At 39.1% G+C, this 15,949-nt stretch overlaps 1 protein-coding gene and 1 pseudogene across 2 annotated transcripts in view; one reads left to right on the top strand and one right to left on the bottom strand.

Annotated features, from left to right (window-relative positions):
- The window catches only part of INTS9 (integrator complex subunit 9), a 117,494-nt gene that overhangs the window by 73,730 nt on the left and 27,815 nt on the right, over positions 1-15,949 (top strand). For both annotated transcript variants that reach the window (XM_006864340.1, XM_006864341.1), the window contains 3 exons: positions 10,442-10,553; positions 12,827-13,007; positions 15,519-15,579. In XM_006864340.1, the coding sequence (XP_006864402.1) occupies positions 10,442-10,553; positions 12,827-13,007; positions 15,519-15,579 (354 nt within the window). The remainder of the gene's footprint in view (positions 1-10,441; positions 10,554-12,826; positions 13,008-15,518; positions 15,580-15,949) is intronic.
- LOC102831106 lies at positions 8,945-10,147 on the bottom strand (annotated as a pseudogene).

The following is a 15,949-nucleotide window of genomic DNA, read 5'->3' on the forward strand; positions in this document are numbered from 1 at the left end:
CCCCAGCTGTGAGCCTTCCAACCTTCTAAGTATTCCTTTATATGTGGTTCAGAGTTCTGGGACCATCCCCTGAGCCTGCTTGTTCAGGTATTCTTTGTTGTTGGTGGTAGAGCTCTCTGGTATACATCCACCCGATTCACCATCTTGTTTGTTCTTCCATATGCTACCTTTGAAACGGTTTACATCAACCATTTCTTTTTGGTACAGTGACTCTGTATTCCAGCCATCTTCTTTTGATGCTTTCTGCATCATTCAATATTTTGCCCAAAGTGTCCTTCAATACCACAAGTCGAGGTTTGAATTTTTCCTTTTGTTCCCTGCAGAAATGCTAAGCATATTTTTCGCTTTTGGTTTTCTGACTCCAGATCTTTGCACATTTTGTGAAAATATTTGACTTCGTCTTCTCAAGCTAACCTTTGAAATTTTCTGTTCAGCTCTTGTGCCTCCTCATTTCTTCCATTTGTTTGAGCCTCAGGCTGCTAACCTCAGGGTCAGCAGTTCGAAACTACCAGTTCCGTGGGAGAAAGATGAGGCTTTCGCTCCCTTAAAGATTTACAGCCTCAGAAACCCTGCATAGGGTCACTATGAGTCAGAACCTACTCCACGGCACATAACCACTACCACCACACTAGAGAGCAAGTTTCAGAGTTTCTTCTGACATCCATTTTGGTCTCTTCCTTTTTTCTTGTCTTCTTATTGACCTTTTACTTTCTTCCTGTATGATGCTCTTGATGTCATCCCCCAACTCTTCTGATCTTCAGTCTTTAGTGTCTAATGTATCAAATCTATTCTTGAGATGATCTCTAGATTCAGGTGGGATATATTCAAGGTCTCTTGACTTTGCCTCTGGTGGACTAGTTTAATTTTTTCCAACTTCAGTCTCAATTTGCATATGAGCAATTGATAGTCTGTTCCATAGTCTGCCCCTGGCCTTGTTTTGGCTGATGATATGGAGCTTTCCCGCTGTCTCTTTCCACAAATGCAGTCCATTTGATTTCTTTGTATTCAATCTGGTGAGGTCCCTGTGTATGGTCATCTTTAATGTTGTTTTAAAAAGGTATTTGCGATAAAAAAAAGTCACTGGTCTTGCAAAATTCTCTCATGCGATCTCCAGCATCGTTTCTATCACCAAGGCCTTATTTTCCAACTACTAATCCTTACTTTTTGTTTCCAACTTTTGCATTCCAACCACCAGTGATTATAAAAACGTCTCGATTGCATGTTTGCTCAATTTTAGACTGAAGATGTGTATAGAATTCTTCAGTTTCATCACCTCTATCAGGCTGACTGATTGGAAGAGATCCATATTTGTGCCCATTCCAAAGAGAGGTGACCCAACGGAATGTGGAAATCATCAGACAATCGCTTTGATATCTCAAGCGAGTAAAGTTTTGCTCAAGGTAATACAGAAACGGCTACAATCATACATTGACAGAGAACTTCCAGAGGTTCAAGCTGGATTCAGAAGAGGCCGTGGAACGAGAGATATCATTGCAGATGTCCGATGGATCTTGGCTGAAAGCAGAGAATATCAGAAGGATGTTTACCTATGCTTTATTGACTATGCGAAGGCTTTCGATTGTGTGGATCGTGACAAGCTATGGACAACATTGAGAAGTATGAGTATTCCAGAACACTTAATTGTACTTCTGAGAAATCTGTACCTGGACCAAGAGGCAGTTGTTTGAACAGAGCATGGGAACACTGAATGTTTTAAAATTGGGAAAGGTGTGTGACAAGGTTGTGTTCTTTCACCATTCTTGTTCAATATGTATGCTGAGCAAATAATACGAGAAGCTGGGTTCTATGAAGGAAAACGTGGCATCAGGATTGGAGGAAGGCTTATTAACAACCTGAGATATGCAGATGATACAAACTTGCTTGCTGAAAGTGAAGAGGACTTAAAATATTTACTGATGAAGATCAAAGAGCACAGCCTTACATATGGATTACAACTCAATGTAAAGAAAACAAAAATCCTCACCACTGAACCAATAAACAGCATTCTTATCAATGGAGAAGAGATTGAGGTTGTCAAGGACTACATTCTTCTTGGATCAACTATCAATACTCACGGAAGCAGCAGTCAAGAGATCAGACGACGTATTGCATTGGGCAAATCTGCTGCACAGGAACTTTTTTAAAGTATTGAAGAGCACTAACAACAAGTATAGAAAAAGGTCTTCAGATGATTCTGCCTCATTTCCTGACCTGTTTAATCTCTAGTTGAAATTATTTTTAGTCTAGGTTTCTTTTTTTTTTTTTTTCTTATTATTCTTTGTTTTGTCATTTTATAGGATAAACGTACCTCAGAGTTATCTTTACCAGCTGTATCATTTTTAAAGCTAGGGGGAAATAGGTAAACTCTTTACTGTGTCATGTAATTCTCTTCTATTTCCTATATTTTCTACTTCCCTTGTGTTGTTGTTGTTAGGTACCGTCAAGTCAATTCCAACTTACAGTGACCCTATATGGGCATTGTGGATCCAAGTAAAGTGAAATCCTTGATAACGTCAATCCTTTTTCTGTTAATCATGAGGCTGCTTATTGATCCATTTCTGAAAATTTTTGTTTTCTTTATATTGAGTTGTAATCCATGCTGGAGGCTATATTTGATCTTCATCAGTAAGTGCTTTAAGTTCTTTTTGCCTTCAGCAGATAAAGTTGTATCATATGCACATAGAAGGTTGCTATGAGGCTTCCTTCAATCTCCACATAGTCTAGCTACTCTGATTATTTGCTCAGTGTACAAATTGAGTATGTTGAAACAGTACACATCTGATACACACCTTTCATGATCTTAAACCACACAGCATCTCCCTTTTACTGCCCTCTCTGCATTACAATGATCCTTTTGGTCCCTTTACCAATTATACCTTCTCTCTGTTTGCTAATCTCTTTTTCTATTCAGAATAGAATCAATCCTAGCCAAGTAAATTCATTTGGCATCACTAGGTGGCCTTTCCCTGCCTCTCCCTCCCAGCTTTCCTTCCACATTCAACATGTTTATTTTCACCTTCTTCATATTCCAGTGTATAACTGACCAGTGTAGAGTGTGCTCATGTTTCCAACCAGACTGTGTTCTCTTCATGCATTCTTGTATTCAACAAATGATTATTTAGTATAAGTGTGGTTTGCTAGTTATTTTGCTAGACAATAGAGATACAGCTACATAGATAGCATATAGTCATGTGAGGAAGACTGGTAAATCCATACAGCCACTCATTGTCACTAAGTCAATTCCAACTCATATCGGTGTTATGGTATAGAATAGAACTGCTCCTGAGGGTTTTCTAGGCTATCAGACTTTACAAGAGCAGGCAACCTAATCTTTCTCCTGTTGAGCAGCTGTTTGGTTTGGACTGCCAACCTTGCATTTAGCAGCCCAACAGTTAACCCACTGTGCCACCAGGATGCCTTAATAGATGAATGCCACTTACAGTTCAGTATGATTAGTGCTAGGATACACAGCACTGGATGCCAGGGGGCACTTTGGGGAGGAACATTTTGGTGTATGTGGTGTGGGGAGAGGTTGATGCCTGCAATATATAAGTTGAGTCTGAAGTTCCCTAGCAAAAGAAAGAAACAAAAGCAAGAATCAAAATGTCATGTGCCAAAAATCCGTGTATTTTGACCTCACCTGACTCGGCATAGCTCTATAGTCTGCATTCCTCTTTGTATTTGTATATAAGTGTGAATTCTTAAAATTTGCATTACATTGTCTATGGCTTTTCATAAGGCTCTATTTTCAGTGATTATACATCTATCTTATCTCCTCAACTACACTGTAAACTTTTGGGGCCTAGAGACTAGGTCTTCTATTGCTTATATGCCCTTTACAGAGTACCCAGTAAAAGTTAACTACAAGAGATGATCAATACAGTGACCACAGTATACTTGAGCATAGGGTTTCTCAAAATTGTATTCCACATGCTTAATTGTGATTGTCAACTTTGTAAGGTACTTTTAGTCAGTGTTTGGACAAGATGGATTTTTGCTTTTTTGTATGTTCCCCCCCTTGAGTACTGTTGACACTGGTAATATGCATTTGCCCTTCGGTGGTGAAATGGAGACTTCCAAGGTGTCAGCTTGGTTTGGAGAATGTCCCTGAAAGCCTTTTATTCCTGATGCTTACAGGAGAACTGGACCCAATGAGAGCTGTCTCACTGTTACAGGCTGCTAGATGACCTATTGTGTGTGTTAGAACTGCTCCACAGCTGTGTTACCATACTGCAGTGTTGCTTCACCATACTGCAGTGTTACCATACTGCAGCGTTGCTTCACCATACTGCAGTGTTACCATACTGCAGTGTTGTTTGTTTGTGAACATTTAATTCTCCAAGGAAGGCAATGCTGATATCTGAGGTTCAGGCATAGATAGTGTTGTTTCCAGGTTCCGAGTTTGCTCCATTATATGTGTGCATCTAGATCAGTGGTTCTTAACCTTTTATGGGGTCATGGTCCCATAATACAGCCTGATTAGATCTGTGGGGATGTGAACGTATACACACACAAAATTGTATAGACCATTTCAGGTGGTTCCTGGGTCCTCTAAAGCCCACCGCCACCACCACTAGCCCTGTGAGTCACGATTAGCCTATTCTAAGAACATCTATATAAAATTGTTGCCATTTGAAGCCAAATGAATGCTACCCATAGAAGCTTGGTCCCTTTTTGTTTTGTTTTGCTTTGGGTTTTTTTGTCACTATTCCCATTTCCTTCAAGTTGATGTGAGCACACACTGAAAATCTCCAGACTCGCCACATATCTGCTGCTAAAAAACCACTGTACTTTACTTCCCTTCCTTCTTTTTCTGAAACAGTACATGTGTGTGTATTTATTGGAAAAGTACAAATAGATCAGTTCTTTCCAAGCAGAGAAAAAGTTCTTGCACATATTGGTGTGTTTCTGTGCAAATAAGAACTAGCAATGATTTAAATATAAGTGTCTCTTCCTTTCATTTCAAGATCTCTCTTGAGGCGCCGTGCTGTCTGTGATAGGCTAATATCCATGTGCCTACAAGAAAGACCAGTTAATACAACTATTCAAATTATCTTACCAACCGCTAAAACCAGTGATGATAATAATGAAAAATTCTACCAACTTCATCAGTCTGAAATTAATCAAATATGCAATCAAGATGCATTGAAAATGACTGGTGATTGGAATGCAAAATTTGGATAGAGATTGAAACAATGAGGTGATCAAATGATACACTTTTGCAAAATCAATGTGTTATTCATTATTAATATGTTTTTTCAACAACACTTGGCCATCACTAGATGGACTATGCAGGAATCAAATTGACTACATCTGTGTAAAGTGATGGTGGAGAACATCACAAATGTAGAAAGCAAAAGGCCATTAAAAAGACTGGAAAGAAAGAAAATGCTAAAATGGATGTCAGAAGACGGCCTGAAACTTGCTCTAGAATATAGGGAAGCTAAAGAAACTGGAAGAAATGATGGTACAAAAGAGCTGTACAGGAAATTTCAAAGAACAGCTTTATAAGACAGTCGCGTATTATAAAGAAATATGCAAAGACTTTCAGTTATAGCATTTCTCAAGCTGAAAGAACTGAAGAAAAAAGTCAGGCCTGGTATTGCAATATTGAAGGATTCTATGAGTCCTGGTGTGGTTCTGTAATATAAGCACTGGACTGGTGGCCTCAGGGTCAACAATTCAAACCCACTGGCCACTCTTGGAAACCTTATACAAGGTCGCATTAGTCAGAACCAGCTTAAGGACATACAGCAATAGCAATGGACAAAAGAAGATGGAAGAGATACACACAATCACTGTACTGGAAAGAATTGGTCGATGATCAGCAATTTCAAGGGATAGATTATGATCAAAAACTTATGGAAGACATATAAGCTGCACTGAAGGCATAGTGAAAGACAAGGCTGTAGGAATTGGTAGAAAACCAACTGAAATGTTTCAACAAACTGATACAGTGCTGGAGGCGTTCACTAGCCTATGCCAAGAAATTTCTAACCTGTTGGAAGATGTATATATTTGTACCCATTCCAAAGAGCAGTTGCCCAACGGAATGTGGCAATGATCAAATAATATCATTAATAACACTTGCAAGTAAAATTTGCTGAAGATGAAAATGGTTGCAAACATTATATCAACAGGGACTTCCAGAAATTCGAATCAGATTCAGAAGAGGACATGGAACTAGGGATATCATTGCTGACATCAGATGGATTATGGCTGAAAGCAGAGAATACCAGAGAAATGTTTAGTGCTTTATTGACTTTGTAAAGGCATTCAACTCGATAGACCATAACAAACTACAATAACATTGTGAGGAATGGGGATTCCAGAACACTTAATTATGCTCATGAGGAACCTGTACCAAAAGGCAGTCATTTGAACAAAGCAAATAAATAGATACTACTGAATGGTTTAAAATCAAGAAAGGTATACATCAGGGGTATATCCTTTTGCCATTCTTATCCAATCTGTATGCTGAGCAAATAATCTGGATTACATGAAAAAGAATGTGATATCAGGATTTGAGGAAGACTCATGAACAATTTGCAATATGCAGATGACACAAATCTTGCATGTTGGAAGTGAAGAAGACTGGAAATACTGATGAAGATCAAAGACTACAGTTTTATATAAAGAAAACTAAATCCTTACAAATGGACCAATAAAAAAACATCATTACAGATGGAAAAAATATTGAGGTTGTCAAAGACTTCATTTTCTTTTTTGAAACTTTTTATTGTGAATCAAGTAAAGGTTTAAGAGAAAATCATCAGTTTAGCATTCAATGAATCATACATTTTGTTTCATTTCAATAACTGCAATCCCCTTCATGTAGCAACAGTTACCCCACTTCATCCCTGTGGCTTTTATTTCCATTCCACCCTCCTTCACATTCCGTCTCAACTTTGTCCTTAGGTAAACATTGCCCTTTTGATCTTGAATAGGTGAGCATTCCATGATGAGCATACCATGATAAAAATTGACCTACAAGGGTGAATTCTGTTCCAGACTTGAAGGGTGGTCAAGGGGCATAGTCCTGGGCTCTACCAGTGTTTCTAACCAATGAGTCTTGTTTTTTATATAATTTGAGTTTTGTCTCACATTTTCTCCTACTCTATCCAGGACCTTCACATGATCGTTTTCAAAGAAGTTGGTGGTGAGAAGTAGCCAGATCTTCTGGTCTGCGTCGTGCTGACTGATATTCGTATGTTTCATTGGTCCGTTGGTCTAATTGATTCCAATCCTCTTCAAGTTTTCATCACTCTTCTTTCTTCCACATATGGAGAGACCAATAGTTGTACCTTACATGGCCGCTCATCAGCTTTTAAGATCCCAGTTGCTACTCACCAAAGTAGAACATTGTCTTTGTGAACTGTGGTATGCCAGTTGACCATGGTATCCCTGGAGACTATGGTCCTGAGACCCTCAGATAGTGGGACTTTATCCCAAATATGCTATCATTTGGGATATTACATCTTAAACAACTCATTGCCTTAAGATGTTTAATAATATCTAAGAAGTTTTCATCATTTTGCCCTTATCTGTTCCACCACAAGGAGTGTTTGCAGCAAAGTTAAATTCCCATGTACAAATATCCTCTGTAAACCTTTTATGTTTTAGTATACTCCCACTCTCCTTCCCATACCCATTCAGCCTGTGTACCTCTGTCTATGTATCTACCTTGTTCTGATGAGACAGGTGAAGATAGAGGTAAATACTGTTATATACACAGCCCTGCAACAACAGTATTCTACGTGGACACATACACTGAATGGGTATAGGTGGAAGAGCAGGAGTATGCCCACAAAGAATAGTCACACAAACACTGTTTCTTTTTGTATGGAAACCCAATCTTGAGTTTTCACAATAGTAGTCTCATATACTATTTCTCCTTTTGTGATTGACTAATTTCCTGGTGTGGTGCTGTGGGATAAGCCCTAGATTGCTAACCACAGAGTCAGCGGTTCAAACCCACCAACCTCTCCTTGGAAACCCAATACAGGGTCACTAAGACTCAGAACTAAATTGACAACATTTAACAACAATTTCACTCAGCGTCCTATCCTCCAGCTTCATCCATGTTACGAGGTGTTTCATAAATTTGTTGTTATTAATGTTGCTTAGCATTCCATTGTGTGTATGAACCAAACTTGCTTTATCCTTTCTCCCACTGATGGGCATTTATGCTCTCTCCCGTCTTTTTGCTTTTGTACATAGTGCTGCAGTAAACATTGGTGAGCATGTATCAACTCATTACAGTTCTTATATCTTGAGGATATATACCAAGTAGAGGGATTTCTGGGGTTTAAGGTACTTCTGTTTTCCACAGTTGTTGCACCATTTTATAGTCCCACCAGCTGTGTAAGAGGGTCCCAGTTTCTCCACACCGTCATCAGCATTTGTTGTTTTCTGTTTGTTTTTTAACTTAGCTATTAATACTGGGATGAGATGATAGCTCATATAATTTGATTTTTTTTTTTAATTTAAGCTTTTAATGTGAAGTGAATGCTAGTTAACAGGACAGGTCATTAGTTTTACATTCAACCAATCATATTTTATTTAATTGCAATGATTACAATCCCCTCCATGTACCATCAGTTAACACACACCCCTTTCTTTCTTTTTTTCTTAACTTTATTAAAATACTGAGTTTATTTCACGTGTATATTTTTGTCTCCCCACCATTTCCATGTGTCTGACCACTACTACCACTAATTCCTATCATAACATTCCATACATACTTAGAACCAAGCAAAGGGTGGAGTTCCAGCTTTAAAATCTAAACAGGCATTTTGGACTACACATTCTTGGCAAAGGAACCTGGACAACATTTATCAGACATGGTAGGGAAAGTTCTCATTCTGCATTATAAAACAGGACAGCCAGATAGCAACTGTTACAGAAATGAAATAAGACGGAAACTTTTAACAAACTGTTTAAACTATTTTCTTAAAGAGACTTCCTCCACTGCCAGAGATCTTGACTAGCCTCTTGGTCTGTCATCCTGAAACAATTCTTCCCAGAATTGATGAATTTGGCTTCCACCTTGGGAAGGGAACCACCTTTTTCTATACTTGCTTGCATTTTTGCTTTAATATCTTTCTACAGAACTAGGTCCTTTCAGTGTTTTAGGTGTTTTTCCTGTTTTTTGAAGGATTCTTGACCTTTTGATCTTGGTGTTGATGGTTTTGAATCTTTTCCGTTCTGGTTTGATTTTTATGCATTTTTAGCTGGCGTTTCGCGTATAGATTTCTTGACTGGAATTTTTTCTTCAGTTTTATCATCATCAAAATCATCATCTTCATCTGCAGCAAGCTTTACTTTTTTCTGTGGAACCTTGTTACCACTTGCAGGGGCAGACCGCTTTCCTGACATACTTAAGAGTTTCACTTCTTCCTCTTCATCATCTGACTCTGCATCTTCCTCCACAGCTACTAAGTGCTGTCCACTAATATGCACAGGCCCTGAGCCACACTTCAACCATAAGACCACTGATGGCGTTATTTCAAAGCCCCCAAGGGAGACCATTGACTGTACAGACATTTTCAAAGTAGCCAGTGTGACTTTAATTGGGCTACCTTCATAATTTATTGCCTCTGCTTCAACAATGTGCAATTCATCCTTGGCACCAGCCCCTAAACTGACCATTCTTATTGATAACTGGTGCTCATTTTCATCATATCCTCCTTAAAGTGATAATCTTTATCGGCTTTTAGTTCACAACCAAAGAGATCGTTTTGGGGCTTCAGAGGGCTCATGGCCATATCCATCGACTCCTCCAGGGGGCGATGGTGCACACTTAGGTGATAGAGAAGAAGGATGGAGAGAATTGGGTTGCTGCTACTGAAAGCTGCACAGGACGAAATCACACCCCTCTTTCTTTATGTACACCAAACACACAGAAAATATATATTTGTTTAAATGTCTGAAGGGTATATTTTGCAGGGATTCTCAAGGAATGATCCCCAGAGTAGCAACATGAGCATTTTCTGGCAACTTGTTACAAATACAGATTCATAAACCCCATTCCAGACAGACTGAATCAGAATTTCTGGGAGTGGGCCCCAGTGATCTGTGTTATACCAAACCCTCCAGATGATTTTGGTACAAGCTTGAGAACCACTGGTATCATGTGAAATAGCATTTTGAAAACAGCTAAGTGTTCTAGAAATGTAACATAATGTGATTTTTAAAAATCGTAAATGTATATGCAGTGAAACACAGAGATCTTCAGTGTACAATTCTGTGACTTTTCATCACCCCATAAAGTGACTTCCAGTCTCCTTCCAGTCAGTTCTCAGCCCCCTCCGACGGCCACATGTTCCACTGGAGGGAGTAAGAGGACAGGAAGAGACAGCATCTATATTCTCTTTTTATTTTTACTATTTGTCGACAGCTTGTTCTTAGATTACTAAGCCTAGCTCTCTGGTGTTTTCAGCCCATGGACCAGGCTTCTCTCAAAAACAGCGATGTGCTCATTTTGACGGGGCTCACCCAGATCCCAACCGCAAACCCAGATGGCATGGTAGGAGAGTTCTGCAGCAACCTAGGTATGTATTCATGTCAGATCTCAAACTGGATGGTACAAGATACCTTGCTCCTATAGTATTTTTGGCCCCTTCCCTTCACATTTGCATCCTCTGGTGTCCCCTTTAAGGGCCCTTTCCCCCCCCCATTTACAGCTTCCCTTCCCATCCTTTAAATGCTGCTGTTGTCAACCAAAGCAGATCTTCAGCCACTTAAAGCTAAAGGTGCAATAAGAATAGTAGTTGTATTGGCAAATTCGAATTTTTAACCATTTTATACAAAAAATGCACAATATATTCCCACTTGATTTATGTCGAGAATCTTATTTTAATGGGATGTAGTGTGCTCTTACTCGATGGCACTTAACAACAACAGGGTGCTCTGAGGGTGGTAGTTGTCAAAGAAGGAAAGAATCACATCTTTGCTTTGCAAATAATAGCACAGAAAAGACCATTATAGTTTAAATTCATAGCAATGATACACTGAATAAATGTATTTTTCTCAATAATTGGTCACTATAATTTTTTTCTTCTTTTTGGGAAGACTAAATTGAGATATTTGTGGCATGTTTGCTACCTGGAAAAAATTTATTTTCTTTGGATATAATTACCAATAAAATCTGGAAATCCTGTTACCTTCCTTTTAAAAATATTAGAGGCGGTAATAAACTCAGCCTTTTTACCCCTAACAACTTTTAAGTGATGGGACATCTATTATAGGGGAAAGAAATGGTCAACTTCTATATTTGCATGAAAGGCAGTGTCCTTTGAAATTTTACCTAACAGCAACAACAAATGCTAATCATAGTCTATGTTTTTGTTCTTTGTTGATATTAAGCAAACAATATATTTTTGGAAAAATTACTAAACTACTCTCAAATAGAATCAATCATTGGTTAGTTGGTTGTTTGGTTTATAATCTAGACTCAGGGAGTCAACAAACTTTAGGTCTGAAAAGAACTTTAGTTCTAATTCTGCTTCTCAAAGTTGGGTATTCCAACACCGACCTTAGGACCAACACAAGGTATCTAAAAATTCAACTTTGGGCACCCTTGTAAGTCAGACTCTCAGGGGAGTTGGGGGGGAGAGTTGCATTTTCAACAAATTCCCTCGCCATTTTTATGCAAACTAAAGTTTGACACAGTGACTCATGTTGTTCATTTCTGTAATTCAACTGATAAGAAAACTGAAGCTCTACAAAGGTAACGTGGTGTCTCTAAAGTCCTATAGCTGGGACAAAGCCAGGACTGGAGCCCAGGACTCTCAACCTCTGGCCACTGATTTTAGTGTTTTCACTGTGCCATACTTTAGTGGTAGCAAGTCAACCAGTGCTCAAGTAGATAGGAGCCAACAAAGAATTCTAGTTCTATACCCTGAATTTGCTTGTATCAATTTGTTTTAGAAACCAAACAAAATACAAACTTGAATAAGAACTTGATGTGGTTTTTTTGTTTGTTTGTTTGCTTGAGCCAACTGTAATGATTGATATGATTGCAACTTAAAAGTTTCAGTTCATTAAGTATTAAAGTTTAGAGAATTTTCTTAGAGACAAAACAATAATGAAAGAAATGCCACTCAAAAAGACACCAATGGAAAACTTAGCTTATTCTCTTATAGATTATTCAGTGGTCAGAAGCTAAGCAGAGACAAGTCCCACATAATTTGTGGCACTGTGGGTTAATGTTCAGTACTGTAAAGTCACTTTGAACTGTAAGGTCACAAAGCCGGTGGTTCAAGCTCACCAGCCACTCCTTGCAAACCCTATACAGGGTTGCTATGAGTTGGAACCAACTCAACGACACAACAAAATAGAAGGGGAGTGAGTCTTGGTATGGTGCTGCAGGCTAATGCGCTGGACTGCAAGGTTGGTTTGAACCACAAGACCTGTGGTTCAAGCTCACGAGTTGCTCCTTGGAAACACTATATAGGGTCACTATGAGTCGATCGGAACCAAATCAAAGGCGCTTAACAATAATGACAAAACAGAAGGAGCTTGGAGGGTCTGCCCTGAAGCTCAGCTGCCACTGGTAGCCTTTAAAATCCAAACTCTTAATTGCATACCCTAGTCTCAGGAACTTAGACATCGAATAAAAAATTAGCTAATTATCAACCTCTAGATCCACCCCCACTTTGGTGCTACTCTTGAAGAAAAGCAGATTACTGTACATGTGAAGTAAATTGTAAGTGCTCAAGTAGGAAAATGAAGAAATGTAGGTATTTATTTCAGAGTTAAATTCTGTTATTATGAAATTGTTGTTCTGATACTTTTGTTTTCCTGTCTGGCTTCCATTGTGTAGCACTCACGGTCCGGAATGGAGGCAATGTGTTGGTTCCCTGCTACCCATCTGGAGTGATCTATGACCTCCTGGAGTGCCTGTATCAATACATCGACTCCGCCGGCCTGTCCAGTGTCCCGTTCTACTTCATCTCCCCTGTGGCCAACAGTTCACTCGAGTTTTCCCAGATATTTGCTGAGTGGTATGTCTGTGGTTTTCTCCATGACTTCTATTTGATTCAGAGGTTATACATTCAAACAGTAAGAATAAAACAAATCTTGGCTTCTTCTCACACTACTGTGATGCTTTCATTTTGTTGTTTTGCCGTATCTGTGATCTGTAACTGCATTAGTGAAAGCCAAATCTATTTACTGCTAGAGTGTAGAAGAGTGGTAATAAAGGAATAAGGATTGGAAGGCAGAAATGTAATTTTCCAACACTATTCAAAACCAGTAGCAGCTCCCTAATTCCTCTTGCTTCAGTTAATATTTTATCATATGCTAGCTGTGCCCATTCCAAAGAGAGGTGACCCAACAGAATGCGGAAATCATCAGACAATATCTTTGATATCCCATGCAAGTACAGTTTTACTAAAGGTAATACAGAAACGGCTGCAAGCATACAGTGACAGAGAACTTCCAGAGGTTCAAGCCGGATTCAGAAAAGGCTGTGGAATGAGGAATATCATTGCTGATGTCTGATGGATCTTGGCTGAAAGCAGAGAATATCAGAAAGATGTTTACTTGTGCTTTATTGACTACACAAAGGCTTTTGATTGTGCGGATCGTGACAAGCTATGGGCAACATTGCGTTAAGTATGAGAATTCCAGAACACTTAATTGTGCTCATGAGGAATCTGTACATGGACCAAGAGGCAGTTATTCGAGCAGAACATGGAACACTGAATGGTTTACCATTAAGAAAGCTGTGCAACAGAGTTGTATTCTTTCACCATACTTATTCAATGTGTATACTGAGCATATAATCCGAGAAACTGGGTTATATGAAAAAAAAAAAAACGTGGCATTAGGATTGGAGGAAGACTCATTAACAACCTGCAGTATGCAGATGATACAACTTTGCTTGCTGAAATTGAAGAAGACTTAAAATAGTTACTGATGATCAAAGAGCACACAGCCTCTGGTATGGATTGCATCTCAACGTCAAGAAAACAAAATCCTCACCACTGGACCAATAAACAGCATTCTTATCAACGGAGCAGAGATTCAGGACTTCATTCTTCTTGGATCAACTATCAACACTCATGGAAGCAGCAGTCAAGAAATCAAACGATGTATTGCATCAGGCAAATCTGTTGTACAAGACCTTTTTAAAGTATTGAAGAGCAAAGATGTCAGCTTGAGGACTAAGGTGCACCTTACCCAAGACATGGTATTTTCAATAACCTCATATGCGTGTGAAAGCTGGACAATGAATAAGGAAGACCATAGAAGAGTTGATGTTTTTGAGTTATGGTGTTAGAGGAGAATATTAAAAAGTGCCACGGGCTGCCAAAAGAACCAGTAGATCTGTGTTGTAAGAAGTGCAGCCAGAGTGCGCCTTGGAGGCCAAGATGGCCAAACTTCTTCTCTCATACTTTGGGCATATGGTCAGGAGGGACCAGTCTCTAGAGAAGGATATCATGTTTGGTAAGGTGGAGGGTCAGAGAAAAAGAGGAAGACCCCCCCAGCGAGATGGATTGGGAAAGTGGCAGCATCAATGGGCTCAAGCGCGGCAACAGTAGTGAGGTTGGCCCAGGATCAGGAGTGTTTAGTTCTGCTGTGCATAAAGTCGCTATGAGTCGGTACTGACTCGATGGCATCTAACAACAACAACAGCAAGCTGCTCTGCGGGCGAGAGATGAGGCATATTAATATTATTATTATTATTAAAACTATCAATACATAAAAATTAAAAGTTGTCAGAAAGATTAAAGACCTACATGGAATGTATCCTTGATTGAGCCTTGCAACATAAAAAGGGCATTTGGTGAAATATGAATAAAGACTGCAGTTTAGTTAATAGTAATGTGCTAGCCCTGGTGTGGCACTGTAGTATAAGCACTCAACTGTAAGGTCGGTTTGAAGAACAAGCCTGGCGGTTCAAACTCACTAGCCACATCTCAGAAACCCTATACTGGGTCGATAAGAGTTTGACCCAACTTGATAGAACTTAACAACAACAAATATGCTAATTCATTAATTTTGACAAAGGTCCTACTTTTGTGTACCACAGTTATATAAGATGTTAGCATCAGGGGAAGCTGAGTAGAGGATACATGGGATATCTTTACTACCTAACTCTATTCTGTAAACTGTGTTATGTACTCAGCCATTAATTCAAAGATTGGTTGTTTGAATATCCACCAAAAGGTACCTCAGAAGAAAGGCCTGGCCATGTACTTGTAGAATATCCCAGACCTAGAAAACCCTATGGTTCTACTCAGATGCACATGAGTCAGGGTCAAATCAGCAGCAACTGATTTGGGTTCTTGTGTTTGTTTGTTTGAATGTGTATTGAGAAGTTTTAAAGCTTAAAAAAATTGGCTCACAAGATGCTTTTGTCAGGAGTGCTCTGTAGGAGATGGCTTTGATTATTCTCTGAGAAACTGAAGTTCTTCAGTGTTTAGGTATTTGCAGTGCTACCACTGGGTGGCAACAAATACCACAGAATGGTGGAAGTAATCTGTTGCTTTGTTTCTCCTCTTTAAAAGGCTTTGTCACAACAAACAGACTAAAGTGTATCTCCCAGAACCTCCTTTTCCTCATGCAGAGGTAAGAAAATGGGATTACTTGGTCTGGGTAGAAAAGAAATGTAGTAACTTGATGTTAGATGGAGAGTTGCTGAGGAGGGCAGTCCATCAGATAACAAATATTACTAGGAAAACCTATATCCCATCGCGTCCCATGCACAACAGTAGTGAAGTTTTCCAATGTAGAAGTCAGTACGTTGTTATATATTCTCAAAGCTCCATTCATTTTAATGATTATTAACACATATTGATTAATTGTTGTTGTTGTTGTTAAATGCCATCGAGTCGGTTCCGACCCATAGCGACCCTGTACAGGGTTTCCGAGGGTGTAAATCTTTACGGGAGCAGAAAGCCTCCAAGTATAGTTGACTATAATGACATGGATGAAGTAA

Source organism: Chrysochloris asiatica, unplaced genomic scaffold (genome assembly GCF_000296735.1).
Source record: "Chrysochloris asiatica unplaced genomic scaffold, ChrAsi1.0 scaffold00064, whole genome shotgun sequence".
Classification (NCBI taxonomy): Eukaryota; Metazoa; Chordata; class Mammalia; order Afrosoricida; family Chrysochloridae; genus Chrysochloris; species Chrysochloris asiatica.